This window comes from Pseudopipra pipra, chromosome 14, assembly GCF_036250125.1.
Source record: "Pseudopipra pipra isolate bDixPip1 chromosome 14, bDixPip1.hap1, whole genome shotgun sequence".
Taxonomy (NCBI): Eukaryota; Metazoa; Chordata; class Aves; order Passeriformes; family Pipridae; genus Pseudopipra; species Pseudopipra pipra.
The window spans coordinates 17,725,963-17,748,423 of NC_087562.1; the positions used below are offsets into that span (position 1 = coordinate 17,725,963).

Genomic DNA, 22,461 nt, shown 5'->3' on the forward strand with positions numbered 1-22,461 from the left:
CTTTTGTGTCTGGACTCAACTGCTGATTCATTTATTGGTGAGTCAGAGAACATTAAAAAAACCCAAACAAACACCTTTGGTTGCCTTCATGCCCTCTTTTGTTCCCTCCATGTTTTGTCAAGTTTAACAAGGACAAGTTCCAGATTCAGCACCTGCGATGGAGCAAACCCGGATGGACAGAGGGATTTTGGGAATGAGGCTGGAGAGCAGAGCCAGGAAAGGGCCCTGGGGGTCCTGGTGGTGCCAGTTGTCCCTGGGTCAGCAGTGCCCTGGCAGCCAGGAGGGACATCCCTGTCCTGGGGCACCAGGGAGGGGATTGTCCCACTCTGCTCTGCCCTGGGGCGGCCTCACCTCAACATTGGGGCAGTTTGGGGGGACACAATGGAGGGAAGGGATTGAGCCATTGGAGAGTGTCCAAAGGAGGGAAATGAGCATGATGAAAGGCCTGGAGGGGCCATACAGGGAGTGGCTGAGAGTACTTGGCTTGTTCAGCTGGAGAAGAGGGGACTGAGGGCAGAGCTCATCGGGGTCTGCAGCTTCCTCACGAGGGGCAGAGGAGGGGTAGCTCCATCTCTGCTCTCTGTGAGCAGGGGCAGCAGCCAGGGAGTGGCTGGAGCTGTGTCAGGGCAGGCTCAGGTTGGAGGATCTCAGGAAAAGGTTCTTCCCCCAGAGGGTGGTTGGGCACTGCCCAGGCTCCCCAGGGCAGTGGGCACAGCCCCAAGGCTGCCAGAGCTCCAGGAGGGTTTGGACAACGCTCTCAGGGACAGAGTGGGAGTTTTGGGGTGTCCTGGACTTTGATGATCCTTATGGGTGCCTTCCAACTCAGGATATTCTATGATTCTGTGATTCTAATTACAAACAACAACAGTTACTACATTAACTATGCCAGATTTTTGCTTAAAAACTGTTATTAAACCAGGTCTTAACCCATTTAAAACATCCTGAATAACACATGTTCCATAAAACAGGAGCTACGACACCCCAAATCTGGTTTCCTAATGCTTTTCCATTTTATTATCTATGTCATTGTGGATTCAGTGACTGTCTCCTGTGAAGGAACAGTGGCATTTGGCACAGCACAGATTTCACAGCACATCTGCCGTGGTGCTGTAAGTGCATGCAGAGGAGACTGAGAAAATGCAGCAGTGGATATCAAGTAAAAGTTCTATCTAACTAATCAAGTCCACAGGGACAGCATGCAGTGTCACAAGACATATCACTCTACACTTGAATGAGGTTGTCAGCCATGGGGAGGCTGCAAACTGCTGACAGCAATGTGCAGTATATGGAGCCGTATAAAGTAGACACAGTGGTTTTGTAAAGTCCCTGTTTCTGTGGGTGAAGGGGAAAAAAAAGAAATCAAGTACAAAAGGGTATTTGCAAATTTGCCTTTCTCTGTGGCTGTGGATAAAATCAAACTCGTTCAAAGTGTGCTGCACGAACATGAGAAAGGTTACTCTGCAGGTTCCTCAAAATGTATATATACATTTCTACGTGTACAGATCAAAACAATAAGGAACTTATTAAAATAAGAAAGATATAAAGCTATTAGAGAACATCCAAAGGAGGGGCACAAAGATGGTGAAGCATGAAGCTGTGTCAGGGCAGGCTCAGGTTGGATCTCAGGAAAAGGTTCCTCCCCCAGAGGGTGGTCGGGCACTGACCAGGCTCCCCAGGGAGTTCCATTCCAAGAAGTTGAAGACTGACAGCAAAACATACTACTCAAGTCACTCAAGAAAAGCACCTCACTTTAAAAAAGTGGTCATGTTAATTCCCCCTATTAGTCTCCCAGATTATTCCATTTATTAGAGCAAATACATTGAGAATGCCTTTATTACTATATATTCCTGCAGAACAGCAATGAAAAAGCACCTTTGAAACGTGTGCAGTTGCATTGCAACACTTAAAGCTCTGAAGAAGGGTCTTTATGCCTAGGAACTGTTTCTTCTGGAAAAACTGAACAGCTTAATAAATGATACTACATAAAGATCCTGTCTTGATAAACTTTCTCTGCACTCCAGAAACTTTGGTACAAGATCTTTTTAATTAACAGAAGGAACACATGGACTCTACGTTCAGGCTTTTATTTGCAAAGAGATTTGTGTTCTGTCTGTGTTCTTTATAATTAATCTCAATTTTCAGTTCTATTTTGCCAATATATTCAATTCAATTCCATTAGAATCAAACGCTCCTACTCAAGGCCTTTCCACGCACTAACATGAAAACCATTATTTAAGTATCAATTTTGCTCTGAGTAGTTCTTAGCTGAATTTTCAGTGGGTTTTGAAGGTACATTTGAGAACACACAACAAATTCTGCCTCTGTGTGTGTATTATTTCTGTCTGTGCAAAACTTATTTTTGTATTTAGTCCCTAAAGCACCTAATTATATGTTTGTACAAACCATACATGGCTATGAAAAGGATCAGCCACACTCTACAATGGTGTAGAGAAGAAAAATGCAACCAAAATCTACATAATTAGATTTGCTTCAAGGAAGTTTCCTTTGAAGCAATGAACAGTCAATTAAAAAATTTGTTTGGAGATTATAGTAAAAAACCTTCAACATGTGAAAAGCACACGCCAGCAATACTGCCTCTGTAGTGGCACAAAAGCATATTTCTGTCCAGAAAATGCAGCAAACAGGTGGCACAGGTTTGATATTATTCTCTCCACAGCGTTAAGCCTCTCCACACTAATTCACTATATCACATTTTACTGACTGTCCTTCATTCAAAGTTTGCCAAAAAAAAAAATAGTCAAAAAAGAAAATCACACAATGAAGGAGATACCCCAGGCTTGCAAACCCTTTGCCAGGGGGCAAAACTGAAAGGCTGGAGGAAGAGTATAAGTGAAAAAGCGATGAGGAGGAACCAGGTAAGTGCAAACCTACTGTGAGTCCTGAAAAGCAGGTTATTTTTAAATTGCAATGGATAACAAACCCGTGAGGGTGACAAAGGACAAACCACAGCCCAGCTTCACGGAGAAGGAAAGCGTTTTGCTGGTGACACTCTGCACACCTTTACGTTTCGGGAAGAAGGGTTGTCAAGAACTGTGATTGAGGGAGTTGCTGCTTTTGCAGTCGGGAAGGATTCCGAGCAGCTCTGAAAGCTGTGGAGCACCTCTGCTCCCTCCGACTACACACCAGAGTCTGAAAGCACTCACAGCACTCGTGAGACTCAGGAAAGACAGTAAGTCAGAAATATGGATGAGTGTTCTGGAGAGCGAGAAAAAAATACAGAGAAGAATTGCAAGAATATTTTAAGTCATTTTAATGAATAAATCTCGGATTGCTCCCTATGGGACACAACTTCACTTCTTGCTCGTTTCCATCTATATCATGCAGTGGTTTAATTATGCAGCAGCCTCAACAAATAGATTGTCACAGCATTTTAGAGTAGCTAATTCTATTCAAAATGCCTGCAGAAGATGGGATAATGTCTTTATTGGTCTGGCTTAGTTTAACCTACCCACTTCTGTTCACTAATGACTCAATTTAGGATGTTTTAACCACTAAAAAAAAGCTAATATTGTAAAAATATTGAGACCTGGATATGCTCTGAAAAGCAAAGGACTACAGAGTACAAACTCAGGATTCTCCTCAGCTATTTAAAATTATTTTAAAAGCTCGATTAAATAATTCCAGAAAGAATGGGTTGAACAAAACATTTTAAGATCTGGAGTAAGCACGTTGCTGTCTCACTGAAATTGAGATATGTTACTAACCACAGAAAAATAAATGAGAACAGATATATAATACCTGATATAAATGTAAATTGGCACAGCATCAAAAGTCACTGGATACAAAGCTCATTACACCTTCTGACTCCAAGTTTTGATTAGAAAGTGGTTAGAGTAGGGAAAATTTGGGAATGCACTTGACCTGTGTTCTCTTCAATAACAAATATGACTATTGACAGTCCCTATATTATAATATACGCTACCCATTTAGCCACAGAATTTCTAAAATTATCAGGAAATTAAATTATCCATGATTTGGGTTCTCTAGAATTTTTTACTCCATTTCAGTAGCCAGCTAATATGACAATAACATCCCTGGTTATTCAAAGAGAACTGAACTTTAGTGGTAAACAATTCAGGTATTTATACCTGCTCAGTGCCAAATGTGCATTTATGAACAGATCATTCTTTTCTAAGAATAAATCTATGGATAATTCATCCCTGATGGATGCAGATGGCTCAGAATCTCTTTTAAGTGCAAAGCTGATTCACTGACTGGAGGTAACTCACTGAGCTACAGAACAAACTAATGCATGGCAACAAGCAAAGGTTTAAGGCAACAGGCAAGCCAGGACACGCAGAACAACATGATAATTTCCCCTGTGTTATCTTTCTAACTTTGAAAGTAAATTACAAAATCCATGGCAATAATATTATTTCCTCTGTGTGCATACCAGGACCTTCTTATAAACCAGGACCTTGTAATTTGCTTTAAATCCCAAGCTTCCCTTCTCGGTTTTTTTGTTTGTTTGTTTTTTTCAATAGAAAACAATCTATAGATGTAACAACCTTTTGGAATGCACAGGAACATATTGCAAAGGGCTGTTTTGGTACAACTCTTCAGCTGGCAGAGGTGAGGAGTGGTGACTAATGATACAAAAGAAGGGATGTGTACATGCTTGTGGGGGTTTTTTGACACATGGAATATGCATAATTTCGTTGAAGATAGCAGGTTAGCTCACCAGGAGACCATGCCCTTAAAGTGAGACACATTTAAAGTATGGATATTAGAGAAGAGTTTTGGAATCACAAAGCACCCCAGATTCGAATTCCTCAGAAGAGCCTGAATGGCTGAAGACCTCCTCATGCCACACATTTATAAACCCAGAGAAAAAAAACCAAATCTTGCTTACCCGGCCAACCAGTATTGGTTCAGGTCCAGAAAATTCTTCCAATACAAACATTTGATTCCAAACCCAGCCTCTCTTGGAGCGGTTCAAAACTCTTTGTTCTTCATTTAGCCTTTTTAGTCCTGTACTGGATCCACTCGGTAGTACTTGAGATTGATTCATTGGAGCCATATAAATGGAAGGAAGGACAGTAATCCATAATATTATTAATGGAGTCCATGTATCCATAAGCATTTCCGTTAGTCTTTCTGGCATTGTACCACGAGCTACGCAAATCACCACAGAAATGAAATTATTATTTTCCTTTCCTCCAGACTGTAGCAATCCAATTCATCATGCAGTACAGAACATTTACTTACAGCTCCTCCATGTGTTTACAGCACAGTCAATGTAAAAATAGCTTAGATGATAAAAACATGATCCATTGAGTTTTCCAGTCATTAAAGATTCCTGGTGGGGGAAAAAAAAATAAATGGTCAACTCAGTGACTAAATAGCTTAGGAAAGCATTCTGAAATATCTTATTTACTTTTACACCATGAACAATACATGTTAGGTTTTAAATGTGTAGTTCATAATATTGTTGCATATTAAATGGGTTAAAAATTAATTGATTCTGTAAATTCTGTCATTGCCTGAAATAGTGAGAGAAGACCCAGATGAATGATTACAAACGCTCAGGAAAACATTTGGGTCTGAGAGCTGGAGTTGTTTCAGGCCAGGTTGGACAGGTCTTGGAGCAACCTGGTCTAGTGAAAGGTGTCCCTGCCCATGGCAGGGGGTTGGAATGAGATGATCTTTAAGGTCCTTTCCAACTCAGACCATTCTGGGATTTTACCTGCAGTTTTTCTCAGGGTCTGAAGAAGCTCCCAGCCTTCCTGCTGGCTTGCAATTTAATGTGGTCAATCATAAACACCTAGTATGTCAAACAAAATAATATTCTTGTATTCTTATTCTCCTTCATCCACAAGAAAAGAACCAAAAACAATAAAACAAACTTCTCCTACGTGTACAAGGCTCCAGCAGTCCACTGGCAATTTAGTCACCACCTCACTGCAGCAGCACACTGCCCAGCAAAACCTTCCCAGCCCAGCAGAGGAACAGCACTGGTAAATCCTCTGTGAAATCCATTCCAACCAGACCACTACCAGACCTTAAGGAAGCTCAATTATGCACACCTGCACTACAGGTCTCACTGTCTCTCTTTCAGAGAAAACACACAGTCGTGTTTTACTTCAAAGACATTTTCCTTGACAGACATTTGGGAGCATTTTGTCTGTCTTTCCCTGCCCACCCTTTCATGTAGCAGAAGGTCACATCAGGTTTCATCTCAGTGTAAATATGCCTTGAAATACAACCTAGCAGGGCTGATGCCACTGTGATGGCAAAATCTGAAATGCAGCCATGGATCACCTGGGGAGCTCGATGGGACGTGGCTCAGGGCAAGGGCTGCATTACAGCTGCTTAAAGAGGCTGCACTTCTGTCAAAAGATTCCTGATAAACTTTCTTTAACTGATTCATATCCAAACCATCTCTCACTATATCCAACAGAGGTAGAAATGTCTATTCTTAAGCTTACACTGTGTCTTAGGCTGTTTTTTTCGATTTAAAATGAGTTCTCAGTGTCGCATGTCTATGAAAATGCTGAGGGCTTAGGTTTGTTTTTTTTTTTTCTGATAGTGGAGGTTTGTTGTTCTTTTCTTAGGTTCGTACACACTCATGGCAGAAAATATCTGTAAGCATGTAGAACACCAGTAAAAGTAAGCTGGTATTTTAAAAGCAATGTAAAAAGTATTTTCTTTTTTATAATTCATTAATTGCCAAAGCAGCTGTGAAATCTGCTGCACAAAAGTCTGAAACTGTGAGAAACTTGTCTTGTTAAGAGGGGAGAAGAGCTGCTACCAAAGTAAAACTCAATATCTCAAGCAGCACGGAAGAGCAGGGAGCTAATAGTGCAGTGCTGGGACAACACATCCAGGATGAGGGAACATCCATTACAGACACAACTGGGAGGCTGATGGGCCTCGCTGCCAGCTCAGCTGGAAACAAAGAAACCAGACAACACAGCGAGCTCCTGCAAGGAAATTTTGGGAAAAATGTGAGGGAAGCAAGAGAGGCCTTCGATCTCTCATCCTTCTCTCCATCCCAGGAAAGGAGGAGCCACAAACAGTCTCATGGCTTGATGGGAAGGGTTGGTCAAATCACCACCTGAAAACCCTCTTTAGCTGAGGGCATTAAATGGAGTTTACTGCTTCCTGGGACATGATAAAAAGAGATCTCCTGGGACACGTTTGTTGGTAGAAAGTATCAAAAGAGAGAAAAAGCTAAACTTTCAGTGAAAGTGGTGAAGTTTGCTCATAGGGGTTCATATCCCCTTTGACATGTGGGTGCGTGTGCCAGCCAGGGGACAGATTTTTCTGATTTATTCAGTGGAGCAAGAATCAAAATACAGGAGAAATAGAACCACTTCAAAACAGAGTACGAGTCATCATCTTCAAACAACATCCAGGATGAAATTCAAAACTGGGGGTATAAACTGAAAATCCAACTTAAGAGTCCTTTTCTGTAGCTGAGTTTCCAGGTTTTATTTGTGACCCAGAAATAGAGTCACCCCAGAAACAGAATAGTATGTTACACCTCACTCTGTCCAAACCTTAAAAACAGCCAAAGTGGGTCATGACTGATTTTCTTACTCTTCCAGTACAAGTTGGCATAGTTCTATTATTATTACTTGGTCTTGTTAATAAAGAAAGCAAAATGCTTCCTTTCATATTCAAGAAGCTTTTTGAAAACAGTTCCTAATTAATCTACACAGGCTGCCTTCTAAAAGAGATGAAATAAATGAGATAAAACAATGTGATGCTAACAGAAACATTTTTGTTTGAAGAAAGAACAGGATATTTGGGTTTCAGACTGTCACTCCTCAATCCTTGGCAAGCATTAAGTTCATTTCAGTGCAACCCTCCTCGGTTCCTCCCCCAGACTTCCTGCTTGTTACTCTTCACTTACTCCAATCAAATTTAGGTCCTATCCACTCACACTAATGCTTCAGATTCACTGCGACTGCAGTGTCCTCACAGTAGCTCTGTATTCAGCAATACCTTAAGGCAAACGAGTCAGAACCACATCAGAAATGTTAGTGATGCACATCCCGTGTTGTTAAACCTCATTCAGTGGAACAACCCTGTGGAAGCACAGTTACACAAGCTCACTGAACACCAAGCTGTGAGATTCTCAGCAAAGTTGGGCAAGTGTTGGACAGTGCAGGGCAAAGAAAAAAAATCCACTGGGCCTTTGGCACATGCTGGTTCTGCAGAGGAATGTGATCAGCGTGTAACAACAGAGCTGGATATAATTCTCTGCAGTTTAACTTGCACTGCAGGAGCATTTTAAGAGCTATCTGAGAAACAGACCCTCCTTTAGGATTCACAGCTCTATCAGTGAATCATGGCATCAACTTTGTGCAATGCATGGAGACACTATAGACCTCAGATTTCTTTACCAAATTGAGGAATTGCTTTTCTTCTCCATTCCTGGAAGCAGAACACCATGGATGTGATTGGGAGCTGATGGAAGGCATTATTAAATACTTGGCTGTGCAATTTTCACATTTGCTAATAGGAAAATCAAGAAATGCCTGGCAGCTAAAATGCAATCTTCTGGATTAGATATGTAGGAGAAAATGATTTGGCTACTGAATCAGGTTGCTATTAAAAAGCCATATGTAAAGGTAGACCTGGCAATCAAGGAGGACTAGAGCAGGTAAGGCACAGTGGCACTTCCTCTTCTTATATTATGCCAAGGTCTAAAGAAGTGGTGAGTGTGGAATGACAGCAAAATTATTCCAGTGAAGCCAGAACTACCTTTTGCTAAGCAACCAAAAGAGGACAAGTACAGGGACCTTAAAGAGTGCATTTCATAGAACCACAGAAACACAGAATGAGGTGGGTTGAAAGAGACTTTAAAGCTCATCTCATTCCACCCCCTGCCATAGGCAGGGACACCTTCCACCAGCCCAGGGTGCTCCAAGCCCCGTCCAGCCTGGCCTTGGACACTTCCAGGGATGGGGCAGCCACAGCTTCTCTGGGCAACCTGTGCCAGGGCCTCCGACCCTCACAGCCAAGAAATTCTTCCCAATATCCCATCTAGTCCTGCCCTCTGTCAGTGGGAAGCCATTCCCCCTTGTCCTGGCATTCCAGGCCCTTGTCAATAGTCTCTCTCCATCTTTCCTCTTGGCCCCTTCAGGCCCTGCAAGGCCACAATCAGGTCACCCCAAAGCTTCTCTTCTCCAGGCTGAACAATCCCAACTCTCCCAGTCTTTCCTCCCAGCAGAGCTGCTCCATCCCTCTGATCCTCTTGGTGCCTCCTCTGGACTCTCTCCAGCAGCTCCATGTCTTTCCTACTACTCCATCCTCATCAAGACTTTGCTAGTGTTGATAAAAGTGCTTTTTTTGCTTTGAATTTCCACATGTTCAAATAGCTTTGGGCTCTTTCCTTTAATAAAACTTCACTGTTGTTCTAAGTGGTCTCCCTGTACAATATATACAACTACAGATAAACTCTAATCCAGCAAAGCTGTTTACAAAACAGCTTTAGTTCTCCATTCATCCCTGAGAGGGGAGAGTGATATTTAAAATATAAAGAATTTCTTTAATGCAGCAAATAGATGAAAGAAAATGTGGCACTCTGTTAGGTAGCAGAGATTCAAATAACTGTGTTATGTTTCAAAAACTTAACTCTGTGCTCATAAATTTTGTTCTCATTTCACAGCCTATAGAGAAGTACAGATAAAGCTGAGTGGTTTGTTGTCTACTTACTGTAGGAGCTGATAGAGTTTTAGAAAAATATTATTCTCTTCACAGGGACTTGAATCTTGGAGCACTACTCATAAAGCTCTAGGCCATGGAGTGCTTAAGTCTTGTGTAAGCACAACACAGAAAGTGGTTACAACAAAGCAGAAGTTTATAACCTCACAGTATCGCACACCAACTTCAGAAATCAATGTAATATACACTACAAACTCTTTGGAACTAAAATCTACGCAGGTTACAGGTTCAGTCCCTGCATAGTTAGAGCCAGGTATGGCAGCAGGCAGCTGTAACAGTTGCACAGTTCCCATTTTGTGCATGAGTGGTGGAAAGCTTTACAATGTTATGATGAGCTCTGATGGGGTTCATTTCGCCAAAATTACTTTAAAATCATCTTGTAGCTTTAAAAGGTGAACACTGGAATGCAGTAGCTTTGTTAAAAAGATTAATGAAGTTAATAAAGGTAGTAGAAGATATGAACTACTTACTGAAAAAGAAGCAAAATAAGATCATAAAAAGCTTTTTTAGTTTAGTTTTCAAACCAGAGAATATTCATCTGGTCAAATGAACCACTTTATTACAATGCCAGTGCATTGATTTACACCAAGATCTTAGTTTAAAAGATTTTAGACCCACTCTAGGGTTTTTTAACACAAGAGACATGGAGGGTTGTCTTAAGAATTGCAACAAAGTCTTTATTTTATTCTCAGTGTTGATATGCAGCATCTAAGCCCTTTGACCTCCCTATTTCATTATGGTAGATTTTATCAGTTCCTAAGCAACTATTATTAAGGTAAACCCCTCCCTTGAGTACTCCCTTGAGTACTGGTTTCTTTAAATAATTTACACTAGAAATACCAGACAAAAGTTGAGGATTTTTGCCTAAAGTTTTTTGGGGTTTTTTTGTAGAATTTTCAGGATCCATTATATTTTGTACATTAAATAAGTAATTTCTACCTTTGATGCTAATTCAGTATGAGAATCCACACTGCAATACAAGCAGCTTCAAATAATTGATGAGAGGTGTTCATTTACTGACCACCCAGAGAGTTCCAGTGGACTCTGTGTGATTCCTTTAGAGCCTTGAAATTCCACCCAGACACCCACATGGGCTTCTTATCCAGAAGAATTAATTTAACTTAATGTCTGCCAGAAACAAGGATCCTTAACACTACAAAACAGAGCTGTGGGTAAGTTCATAAAGGTTAGGAGAATAAAATAGGAAGGTTAAGCAGGTGTCCTTGATAAAAATTTACATCTTGTGGCTTCCTTTATCTGAAATTCATTAGGCAACAATGAGTTTCCCTTTACACTATCACACATTTTCCACAGCTCATGATCAGGGTTTGTATTTCCCCTCTCAATAGGTCAGGGAAACTGGGATCCATTATGGCTGTCTGTACACAGGTATAGGTACGTTGTACCATTCAGTGTTTCCTCTGGCATCATCCAAGCAAATCCCTTATTATTGGTAAATTTACTCCTCTTTTAATTTTTTTTATTTTTTTTTTTCCCTATGGCTATTTCTCACCTTCCTGGATTTTTGTCCCCACAGTATCTGAAATATCTTTTCATTTGGTTCTGGTTTTTTTGTTGTTGTTTTTGTTTTTTGTTTTGTTTTTTTGTTTGTTTGTTTTTATTATTATTATTTATTTCACACTGTTCTTCTTGTTCCTTAAACTTTTTTAGGTTTACTTTTACCTTATGCTTCCTAGCCCCACTTCTCAAGGATTCAGACAGGGTCCTTTCCCAACAACAGCAGCAACACAATGCAAAGGCTTCCCACCATGATAAGAACCACTATATTCCCTTCACTGATTCCCAGCAGGCAGCACAACAGAGCCTTAAGTTTTCAGTAAAAAAACAGTAGGTCTTAGTGCTCCAGTCCCACTTGTAGGAATTCTTCTTGCCCTTCTTCATAGAATCACAGGGTAGTTTGGATTGGAAGGGACCTTAAAGCTCATCTCATTCCACCCCAGCCATGGGCAGGGACACCTTCCACCAGCTCAGGTTGCTCCAAGCCCCGTCCAACCTGGCCTTGGACACTTCCAGGGATGGGGCAGCCACAGCTTCTCTGGGCAACCTGTGCCAGGGCCTCCCCACCCTCACAGGGAGGAATTCCTTCCCAATATCCCATCTAACCCTGCCCTCTGTAAGTTTGAAGCCATTCCCCCTTGTCCTGTCCCTTTTTCAAAGTCTCTCTCCATGTTTCTTGCAGGCTCCCTTCAGGCACTGCAAGGTCACAGTTATGTCACCCCAAAGCTTCTCTTCTCCAGGCTGAACAATCCCGACTCTCTCAGCCTTTCCCTACAGCAGAGCTGCTCCATCCCTCACCCTTACAAGAATTGTGATAAGGTTTTTAATTTGCCAATAAAGTGGAACAAAACCAAAGTCCACTGGAACCATGACCAACAAATAATCATGTCATGCCTGCACACCTTTGCTCTGCACTCACCCTGTTTCCAGTATATATCCATTAAATTGTACCTGAACGTGATTGAAATCCCCTTGGATAAGGCAGCATTGTCATGCTGCAAAGGAATGAATACTTCTTGCCATAAATAACAACTCCTATTCTTCACTGGATTACTCATTTGGACAAAGATCAGTCATGTACTCCCAAAAAATTAAAATTAAGAAGCGATTCTCCACCTAACTGTGAGACCAGAGGGACTGAGGCTGAAATCAGACACGCTGCCATGGCAGTAGTTCAGATCCTGCTCACAGTGCCCACTGCAAAGTGCCACTTGCATGCCCTGGCTAGACTTTACTGCCTCTTATCTGCCAGCAGAACTGTGTGTGCAGTCACTCCCTAACCCAGTTCTGTCAAAATGATCTTGTTAACTTAAACGCCTTTAATAGTAAGGTGTTTTTAAAGCCAAATCATTTTGACAGAGCTGGGTTAGGGCATTGCTCATGCTATTATTCCACCAAGAGCAATTTTAATTTAAGAGGTTCTTGTCCCACCCCCCCTCAGCCCCCACAACATGCAAGCTACACATTTCAAATAATTCATCTCCATCCCCATCCCTTCTCCATTGCAGTCCCTGAAGTTGTGCTGTTTGCAATCAACACTGCAAGACACATCAGTGAAATGTGGGTTAACAAAAGAATTTTCAACAAAACCTTGTTTTGAGAAGTCTTTTCCTTCCAGTTTTTAAACCACAACTAAAAAGCCCATAAACTACAAAACGACGACAGGAAGTTTTGGAAACAACTGTGCTGACAAAAAGCATGTGAAGTTTGACTATATGCTTCAGAAAGCAGTCAGAGAAATAGTTGAATCAACAAAACTGAGTGGAGGATAACTTCTGGAGAAGAGGAGAAAACAGGCAATTAGGGACAGTAAACTTAAATCTCTGATGGACTCCTGGTATCCAACCATGGCAGTCCCGTGTGCCTCTGTTCATGGGTGTTGGAAGGTTTTAGGGATGGAAGCCTCTCCCCCTGCCCCAGCCAGGCAACATCAAAGTGCTGTTCAGACCAGGGGAACTCCTGTGATCCAGCACATCCCACTGCACAGGCAGAGGGGCTGGCAGTGGCCTCGAGCCAGCAGCCACACTCCGGGCCAGGCACGTTCCAGGCATTGCTGGAAGTCACAATTATCCCGGGGAGCTGCGCTAAATTTCCCCGACTAACAGTGATTTTAAGGGACTGTTACGTCACCTGGAGTTAGCTGGAACACAGAAAAGCATTAAAGCATTATCCACACATCCTTTCCCCTGGCCAAGCACCTGAAATTTCAAAGGAAGGGAAATGAGATGGGAAATGTTACATGATTGCAGGAGGGTGAATTATACTTCGTGCTGTCAGGGGATGCTGCCAATACAAGTGCAAATCTATTGTCCGAGTTTATTTTGATATATTACTCATGGCAATTTGCTTATGGTTGCCTGGAAAATCAAAAGGAGATCTCTAAAGCATTATTTATTTCAGCAGCAATGGCAACAGACACCATCTCTCTCTTTCTTTACCCTGCACACGGAGTAAATCACTGAACAGAGATATCCCACTTTATTTTTTTTAAGCTTAGTCATGCACTGCTACTCTTTATAGTTAAACACTTCTGAACAGTTCTTTAGGTTATTAAGTGAGTTCCTAAGCTTGTGTCAAATGCTAAGGGACTGCTTTAAGCACAGGGTTAGTCTTTGCACTGGATGGAGCTGATGGAATCCGTGTACTTGCACTGAGGAAGTACAGACATGCACAAATGCACATGCAGGTGCAAAAATGTAACGGTTTCTTCAGTATTTAGACCTTCAATATTTATTGAGAGGTTCATTAATCAATCTAGAAGGTTATTATTAGCAAAAGTGGGGCACTTCAGTTTTAGGGGTCTGTTTCAGGGGCAGAGAGAAGGAAGGTTTAAAAAAGCTTTTCTAAGATAAATTCCTCTTCCTTAGTTTCCTTACTTTTGTGCTTTAACTGGGAAACACCATAACTGGTGGAGATGAGGATATAGGTCATTACACAACTTGACTAATGCTTTGGGATAAGGAAAAAATTACATGTACATGACATTGAAATATATCTCCCTTAATCAAAGTAATCTATTGTAACAAATTGTTATTCTGTGACTTCTCAACATGATACTTAACATCTACAAAGACTATTTTAGATAAGTGACTATCTAATTTATTTTTTTTAATAATTTTTGGGAAATATTTACTATCAGGAAATCCCTTTCTAAAAAAATCCAAACAAATAAACCCCAGAAGAGTATCCTGAACCTGTGATGTAATGCTATTTTTTTAACTTCTATTGGTATCAACAGAATTGCTTATTGGGGATATTTTTGTTGCTCTTTGGTAGTAAAATCAATATGGGCCAACTTTATAGCTGCCAAGACTCAGACTCTTTGTATATAAAGCTGTCAGTCTTTCCAGAAGGGTTCACTACTTTAGAGAACCAGAATGCATTAAAAAAAACCCTCACCAAGTGTGTTGTTAGAACTTTCAAACTGTTTTTTACCTTTATGATTCCTTGCACTGTGTAGTGCTCAGGATTTCCAGTCATGGATCCAACAGGAACGGGACAAAGAGGCCCCATGTGCTCCACAGCTGGAAGCTGAAGTTTCCAGTGAAATGTGTATCTACAACATTTTAAGGTTGGTTTGGGTTTGTTTGTTTGTTTGGGGGGTTTGGATGTGGGTTTGGGTTTGTGGCTTTTCGTGTGTGAATTTTTTTGGTTGATTTTGTTTTTCTTTTTCATGACAGCTGATAAAAGTGGAATAGACATTAAAATGACAACACAGCTATTTTAGCTCTACCATAGAACAAAAGGTGTTTGAAACTGTCCCTTTCAACTCCTTGCACTTAGAAAAGAAAAAAAAAAGAAAGGTTTGGGGATTTATAGGAGTCAGACACTCCACTGATGTGTGTCAGAACATCACTTCACCTCATGCCATCGTGCTGAGAATCCCACGGGGGAGGCTCAGAACAGAAAGACAGACAACCAAAGCGGTCCAGAAACTTAAACAGAACAAAAATAGGTGCATCAGTGTTGCTTCCATCCTGTAGTAAGAGGAAGAAGTGATCTGAAGTCATTTTTATTCTCTCCAGTCTACTGATTAAAGCGATTTTCCTTGGACTAAAATAGAACTGCATTGCTTATAGACTTAACAGCCTCAGCACATGCCAACCTCATCTCTCACAGCCATGCCTGCTCTAGGAAGGTGTATTACAGATTTTGAAGACCTACATCACTTTTAAAGGAGAGAAGGGGAAAAAAAAAGGCGAGTTGTGCACAAGACAGAGAGCTCATAAAAAGGGAAAACAGGTTGGGCTGCGACTGAGAAAGGTGTTACCCATGCTCTGCCTGGGGCTTTGTTTATCAGGAGAGTTCCAGCAGCTGGGATGTGCTTATCCTGTACTTCCCGAAAAAAACATTTAAATATTAATGAAGGACATAAATATCTTGCTTTCTGGGCTTCTTTTTCAGATTTATATATATATATATATAACAGAACTTTCATTTTTACTGGATTTCTTTAAAGGGCATTAAGTGTTCTCCACAGAATTAAACAAAACATAATAATTAAGGAAAGTTTAATTATTATTAAACTTTCCAAATAAATACCGGGAAAACTTAATTATAATTTAATTATAATCAAGTTTTCCTGGTATTTATTTGGATTCAACTCAGAATATAAAATTATGAGTGGACATCATGACTCAGTGAAAGCTACATATGTATGAATGTGTACATAAAAAAATCTTTTAAAAGGAAAAAAGTTAACCTACCTGGACTATGCACATGTACCTAAACATCCACATGTATATATGGATTGCAACAAACCTACTCAAATCTCTTCTGCTGAGACATATGAAATTAGCAGTGAAGCTCTTCAATTTTGCATCCTTGAATTTGATGGCAGTTTTACCATCGATTTAAAATGAGTTGTTTGGAAAGAATCAGGGTTCTTCAACGTTAGACTTATTTCTTTGGCAGTTGCCAAGTTGAGGTTTTGGAGTTTTTTTCCCCCATTTATTTGGTTTGGTTTTTTAATCTAACTTTAGGAAGTGCACAAAAAATAAAGGCCACAGACTAGAATACAGAACTCAGTCTAAGCTTCAGTGACATTAAGTTTTGATGATCTGTTACTTAAAAGGCAATCAGAGCTGTTACATTTAATCCATGAGAGAGATTCACATCTGAAGTGTTGCAAAACTCAATTAGTGAATTGCACTCCCTCTTGAGTGCATACAGTCCATTTGCATTAGTATTAAGGGCTTGGATATAATATATATACATATAAAGACAAATATGTATTCCTATGCTTGTATTTATATTATATATAAACATAAAACTCTAAAATATATACATGCATATGATTATGATCATCAGTGGCTGCAAAGGAAATGGGTTTGTCAGAGTTCCTCAAACAGGAACATTGCTTCCCTGCAGAAAAGCACTTCAGCCAAACACACACCAGATTAGAAGGTTGAAACTATGAACTCGTGACTGCCAAGACTGACTGTTTTCATAATGTTTTGAACTCCCAAACCTGTTGCAAAGACCTCATCGAGACACACCGAGAAAGCCCCTCCTGAGCTTGTCTGTGACTTGGGCACCGCAGGGCACAGGGGCCACTTCTCCTGGAAGGTTTCCCTCGCTCAGCTCTAGGACTGGCAGGCACTGCTAATTTGCAAGCCAAGCCAAGGTGCTGATCATTCTCAATTTCAAATGATTTTCACAAGGCACATCATGATCAGCACCTTGGAAAATCAATTCTATGAGTGTTATCACTGCAGCTCATGGATGAAGGCTCATGACTAAGGCAGGTAGAAATCAGTCTTTTGTCTGGAGTCAGATGCTTTGAAATCCATTTGTTGGTAACTGAACTGGTTCAGAAATACTTTTTTTTTCTTTTCAGCTTGAATTTACTACTCCAGATACCATCAGTACCTAATGTATTTTGGGAACAAAATTTTATTAATGCCACTGAGTTGGCATTATTTACTCGATTTACAAAATGAGAAACGTGCCGAAGAGATTCTAGAACAAAGGGATCTGTCTGAGAGAAAAACAAATAAATATATATATATACACACACATTTGAAATCTCAAATTGGACTTTACCTTGTTCTCTGTCTGTCTACTGCTCAAATAGTTATGTTTGGAAAGATATGAAGTGAGCCACCTTTTCTATGGCAACAACACTAGGAAAAATGTTGAGTTTCCATGATCTAATTTAATTCTATTGATGTGATCTTCTGGTAGCAATGATCCTTAAAACGTTCCAAGCTCAAATTGCCTTAGCATTTGCCTCCTACTGCAAGAATTTAGGTTTTATTATTTTATACTCGTAGTTGAAAGACTCTTATGACACCACTTTAGTGTCTAATGTAAGCATACAACTGTCAGTATTAACAGTAGGTCAGGCTTTAATAATACTAAAATGGAAAAGGAATACTGCTAAGATATATGGTTATGAGGTATGCTATAAAAATACCTGTTTTACTAAGTATCATGAGCAGTTGCTTCCTGTCACAAAGCACACACAACCATCACTTAGAAATACACGGCTCCGATAACTTACAGTGTGTGTTCACATTTCCTTCTCTCTCATAAAGGCAAAGGTCACTATTTGTTTCCCTTTAAAGACTCTCAAGTTTTGGAAATTAAATGATCTGTGAATATCAAGAGTCGAGTAGGTGGGTTCCAGGCCCTGATTATCAATAAGTGTCTGAAGAAATCCCAGCTAAAGTCTGTAGGAACCTCATTTCAAAATGAAGATTTAAAGAGATGAAACCTGCAACCGTGCAAGAGGAGACAGAAAATTCAGGAAGTACTTCAAGGGGTAACAGACCTAAATCTACATCCATGGCTGATTGTGTGTTCTTGGAACGGTTGTGTATCCTGAAGGAGGGAGTACAAGTATATTTTTTCCAGAGAAGACAATGCATCATGTGTTCACAGCGATCCAAATACAGTGTCCAGGGATCAAATAAATGTATTTGATAAGGGTGCAACATGGTTACAAGTGATAAAAAGTGAATTTAAATCTGATTGTGGGACTACTTCCCCCCTTACAACTCTGGTTTGGACCTAAGTAGCAGGAGCTGATGGGAATGACTATATTGAAAAAGCACTGGGTGACTTCATCTAAGGAGGATTCTACTTCACCTCACAGTGATGAAAACTCCCTTTATTTTTTAATGAAAGATGCAGAAGGAGTAGCTGTCCTATGTGGGGATACTTCTTGTTAAAACCAGTTGCATTTGTTAAGCAGGCACACGTAGTGTTATTGATTTTTTAATATTGAAGAAAATGTCCAAAGTTAGTTTCTTGGCCAGTAGCATGCCCAGTTAACAAGTTGCTCAGCTGGATAATTTAACCAACTTACACAAAATACTTTGATCTCTGAGGACACTGAAGGCCCTCAGCTTACAACTAGACATGGAAATCAAAGTTCTCCACAGTCAGGATGCAAGTTTTGGAAAAAGAAAGGAGATAATAGCCAAGGAGAAAGCCGGGAGAGAGTTGGGCTCATTCTGTAAGCAGTAAGGTGGAACAATAAGGTTTAATGGATTAAAATGTCATGTAATAATCACTTCCTTTCCTAGGGTTCTTCTGTCACAAATATCCACACAATTAGGCTGGGAGGTGACACTACAGAGAGCTTTTGGGGTTTGATGTTATCAGATTTTATGGGTGTGAAATTGGATAATTTCACAGGTATGCAAAATGCTGACTCCTTGTAGATGCTTTATCATTTCATTTAAGAGAGGCAAAATATGCACAAGGGTAATTTTTCAGTCTTCTGAATTTATTTGTTACTTACTTATATTTACTGAGAAGTCTATTGTGAAATCTCTGCTGGTTCATAGCAGCCTAGTATTGAACACAGAGGGGATCATCATTCATACAAGAGCACTGCATATTTCTCCTTCTCCTCATTGCAGAGAAACTCTTGAAGAATTTCCAAAAGAGGATGAGTGAAGTTAAGAGGATTCTTTATCTATAGCTTTGGTAGTTATCAGCTCTATTCTTTAATTGAAACTGAAGTGAGCAGCTGTTAGCTTCCCTTCTATTAAGCACTAACATGGTAGATTTGAAACAATAAACAGTTAATGCTATTTGAGTTCTTACAACCAGCATCCCCCAAAAAACATCTGGCAGCGATAACCAGAGCCACAAATGGTGAGCCGCTTATGAGATCAAGTTGGCTGTTTAGAGGTGTCAGCCTTTATAAAACTTGTATGAGTGTTTATTCCTACTTTCAGAGGAGACAGACTCGTTTGCATGAAACAGAGCGTGTGTTTGTGCCTGCCTGAAAGAGAGAAAGAGGGAGGGAGAAGCGAGGGTACAGACTTTGATACCTGTTGGCAACACGAGCAGGTTTGTGTAGAGCCGTTCTGTGCCAGGTTGGATTGATTCCACCCTATTTAGTCTGGTACTAAATGCAAACTGTTTGAATTGAGACAAATTCAAGACATGACTGAATAGCAACGAACCGCAGAGGAATTCCTGCCTGTGTTAAGTAGTGTCACCTTCATGGCGGTAGGCAGAGTCTAAATAAGGATTTGAATTAATCTCTTTTATATTACCCTCCTAGAAACTGCCATAGGCTTTCTGTGCTGAAGCTTTGCAGTGCCTCCCAGGCTCCCCAGCCAAGCCCGTGCTCAGGTCTGATGCTGTCTAGCAGGGATGCTGCCTGGCAGCTCGGGGCTCCCGATTGGGATGCTGCTACCCGGCAGATAGTGTAGCCAAGCAGAATGGAAAGATGTGTTACTCCTCTGCCTCCCTCAAAGGCAAGATGAAGCGTTTAGTGGCACAGCCAGATTCCGGGGGCCAGAGAGTCCTGCATTTCTTCTCTGGGAGCCTTGGCAGCGAGGGACTGGAGCTGGGGAGCTTTCCCCCTCTCCCAAGTTTCAGCTGGGTGCATTCTCTGTTTAGTCAACCAAAGCAAAACAACTTGTGGGACAAGGATGACTCCTGGCTAGTTATGGCTAAAGATTCATTCCCATCTGAGCTTTTAAGAGGAAGAGCGGTATTTCTGGGATGCTTTCCTCTCCGAAAGTAGGAAAGGAAGCTCTGAAGCCATTCCTATTTATTTACTTATTTAGGGGATGCAAAGCTTTTGGAGGAGGGAAGATGGTGATAAAACAGGGGGATTTCCCCCCCTCACGGTTCTTCCAGCCTCCTCCTCCCTCATTTACATATCTGGCTGGTGGGTGATTTTTATTCTCAGCACGAAAACTGCAATCTATTTCAATGCATGAATGCAGCCCTGCATCTATTCAACACAGTGAAATAGCCCAGAGACTTATTGTACTAAATAAGAAAACAAGGAAAAGAAACGGGTTCTCCAGCCTTGGAAGCAACCCTCTGTGATCCAAAGTCCTTCTGATCGTTTATAGGGGGGTGAAGAAGGGAAGGAAAATAAACCACCCCCAAAAAAACCAAACGGGAGGAGAAACACAATTACCACCACTTCTCCTCTCGAGGGAATAATAATAATAATAATAATTTTAAAAAATCCTAACAAGCGTTTTCAGTATCGGGAAATTGAAAACGTCTTGACCGAATGAGGCACCACAGTTCAGCCCAATACCGCACCTATGGACGAGGAAGGCGCTCGCACAGCGCACCTTGCACGCACACAGAGCCCAAGTCAGACAGAAACCCGCGGAGCGAGAGCCCTCTGCCAGCCAGCCACAAATTGTATTAATAAAATGAATACTCACTCTTTCAAGGAGCAAGGGAACCGCTCGCCCACAGCCACTTCACGCACGGATTGAAAGGGCGAGGTAAAAAAACATCAGCCAGTCCGTGGGAACAGGCAAGATTCTCCAGATTTTCTTCTCATGCTTTCCGAGGCTGCTGATGCTGGAGGAGACGCTGGTTGCTGGGCTTCCCGGCTCTCTGTGCCTGCATGCTGGAGCGCAGTTATTAATTTCTCCCTTCGCACGAGCCAGCGGCAGCAGCACGTCTCCAGGAAAGCAGGGATATTCCAAATAAATCCGCTAATTCCGGGGCTGAGCGCGCTGCCGTGCCTGCCTGCCTGCCAAATGTAACTGTGAAGCGATGTGGAAAAGTGAGCCGGGAGCCTCCCCTGACAGCTCTTATTGGGCTGATCTCGGAGGCAGGTCTAGCGCTGGGAAATTCGTGTAAGCACTTTGGGGTGGTGGTTTTTTCCCCCTCCCTCTCCCGCGCACCCCGCTCCCCGCCTTCCCCCCGGCGAGGGAAGCACACAACTTTTCCAGGGCCGGCCGTGCCGCCCGCTCCCCGCGGCCGCCAACTCCGCGCCGGGGCATCTCCCTGCGCCCGGGAGGGAGGGAGGGAGGGAGGGAGGGAGGGAAGGAGGGATGGAGAAGGGCGGGGGTGGCACCGGGCGGGCCCTGAGCCGCGGGGCCACGGGGGAGGCGCCCGCCGGGGCTGGGACGTGCCCAGAGCCCCCCATCGATTGGGGCGATGCCCGCCGGGAAGGGGAGGCCGGGAGACAGGCAGCGGGCACGGGGGGTGCGGGGGGCACCCGGGGGGATGCGGGGGATGCTCCCGGAGGGGCCGCGGGCAGCTGTTCATCCCCGTGTGACAGACGCTGCAGGCGGGCGCCCCGGGGACAGGGAGGGCATCCTTTAAAAGCCCTTTTCCCGAGGCGCTCCGGGGAACCGCAGGCGGGTTTGAACGCTCTCCGGCGCTGCTCCGGAGCCGCGGGTGGCGGTCGGACGGGGAGCGGGAACCCGGAGGCAGCGCCGAGACCTCCCCGCAGCAGGAGCCGGCTGGAGGGCAGCGCCGCGCAGTAAGTCCTTGACCCTCGCCCCGCTTCCCAATCCGCTTTGTGACTGGCAGCGCCGGGATCCAGCACAGCCCGGGAGAGGCTCGGGCATCCTGAGCGCTGGGGATCCGCACCTGCCTTTGGCTTAAAGAGCTGAAGGTGGCTCATCCCATCCGAGGGCTCCGCACGGGTCCGGGCTGAGGAACCCTGCGAAGGGAACCCTGCCTGCCCCGTGACCACCCTCTTTATCCACTGAGTTTGAGTTTTTCCCCTTTTTATGTTGCATGGGTTATCCATCAGCAGGTTAAATGTATTATTTTTGATAATTACATACGTCATAGCTCTGAATATTTCCCAAGTTTAATGTTTGCCAAAAGAGAAGAGGTAAGAGCACAAGGTATAGACGTGGTCAGGTACAGACAGTGACTTAAAATGGAGGACTGATTCAACACTGAACTAGTGCTCTTGAGGAAGCTTAAGTGCACTCAGTTCCATCCTCGTTCTCCAACTCTCCTTGACCAGTAATATGCTGTGTTTAAAATGAACATTCAGTGTGGTTC

General features: G+C 42.4%; 1 protein-coding gene across 2 annotated transcripts in view; it reads right to left on the bottom strand.

The window, feature by feature from the left end:
* The window catches only part of CDH8 (cadherin 8), a 153,614-nt gene extending 132,305 nt beyond the window's left edge, over positions 1-21,309 (bottom strand). The window contains exons 1-3 of one of the 2 annotated variants that reach the window (XM_064671266.1): positions 20,871-21,309; positions 5,230-5,320; positions 4,874-5,136 (exon numbers count right to left, since the gene is read on the bottom strand). In XM_064671266.1, coding sequence (XP_064527336.1) covers positions 4,874-5,136; positions 5,230-5,311 — 345 coding nt within the window. In that variant the 5' untranslated portion in view covers positions 5,312-5,320; positions 20,871-21,309. The remainder of the gene's footprint in view (positions 1-4,873; positions 5,137-5,229; positions 5,321-20,870) is intronic. The other variant, XM_064671267.1, reaches the window with a different exon arrangement.
* Between the last annotated feature and the right edge of the window lie 1,152 nt (positions 21,310-22,461).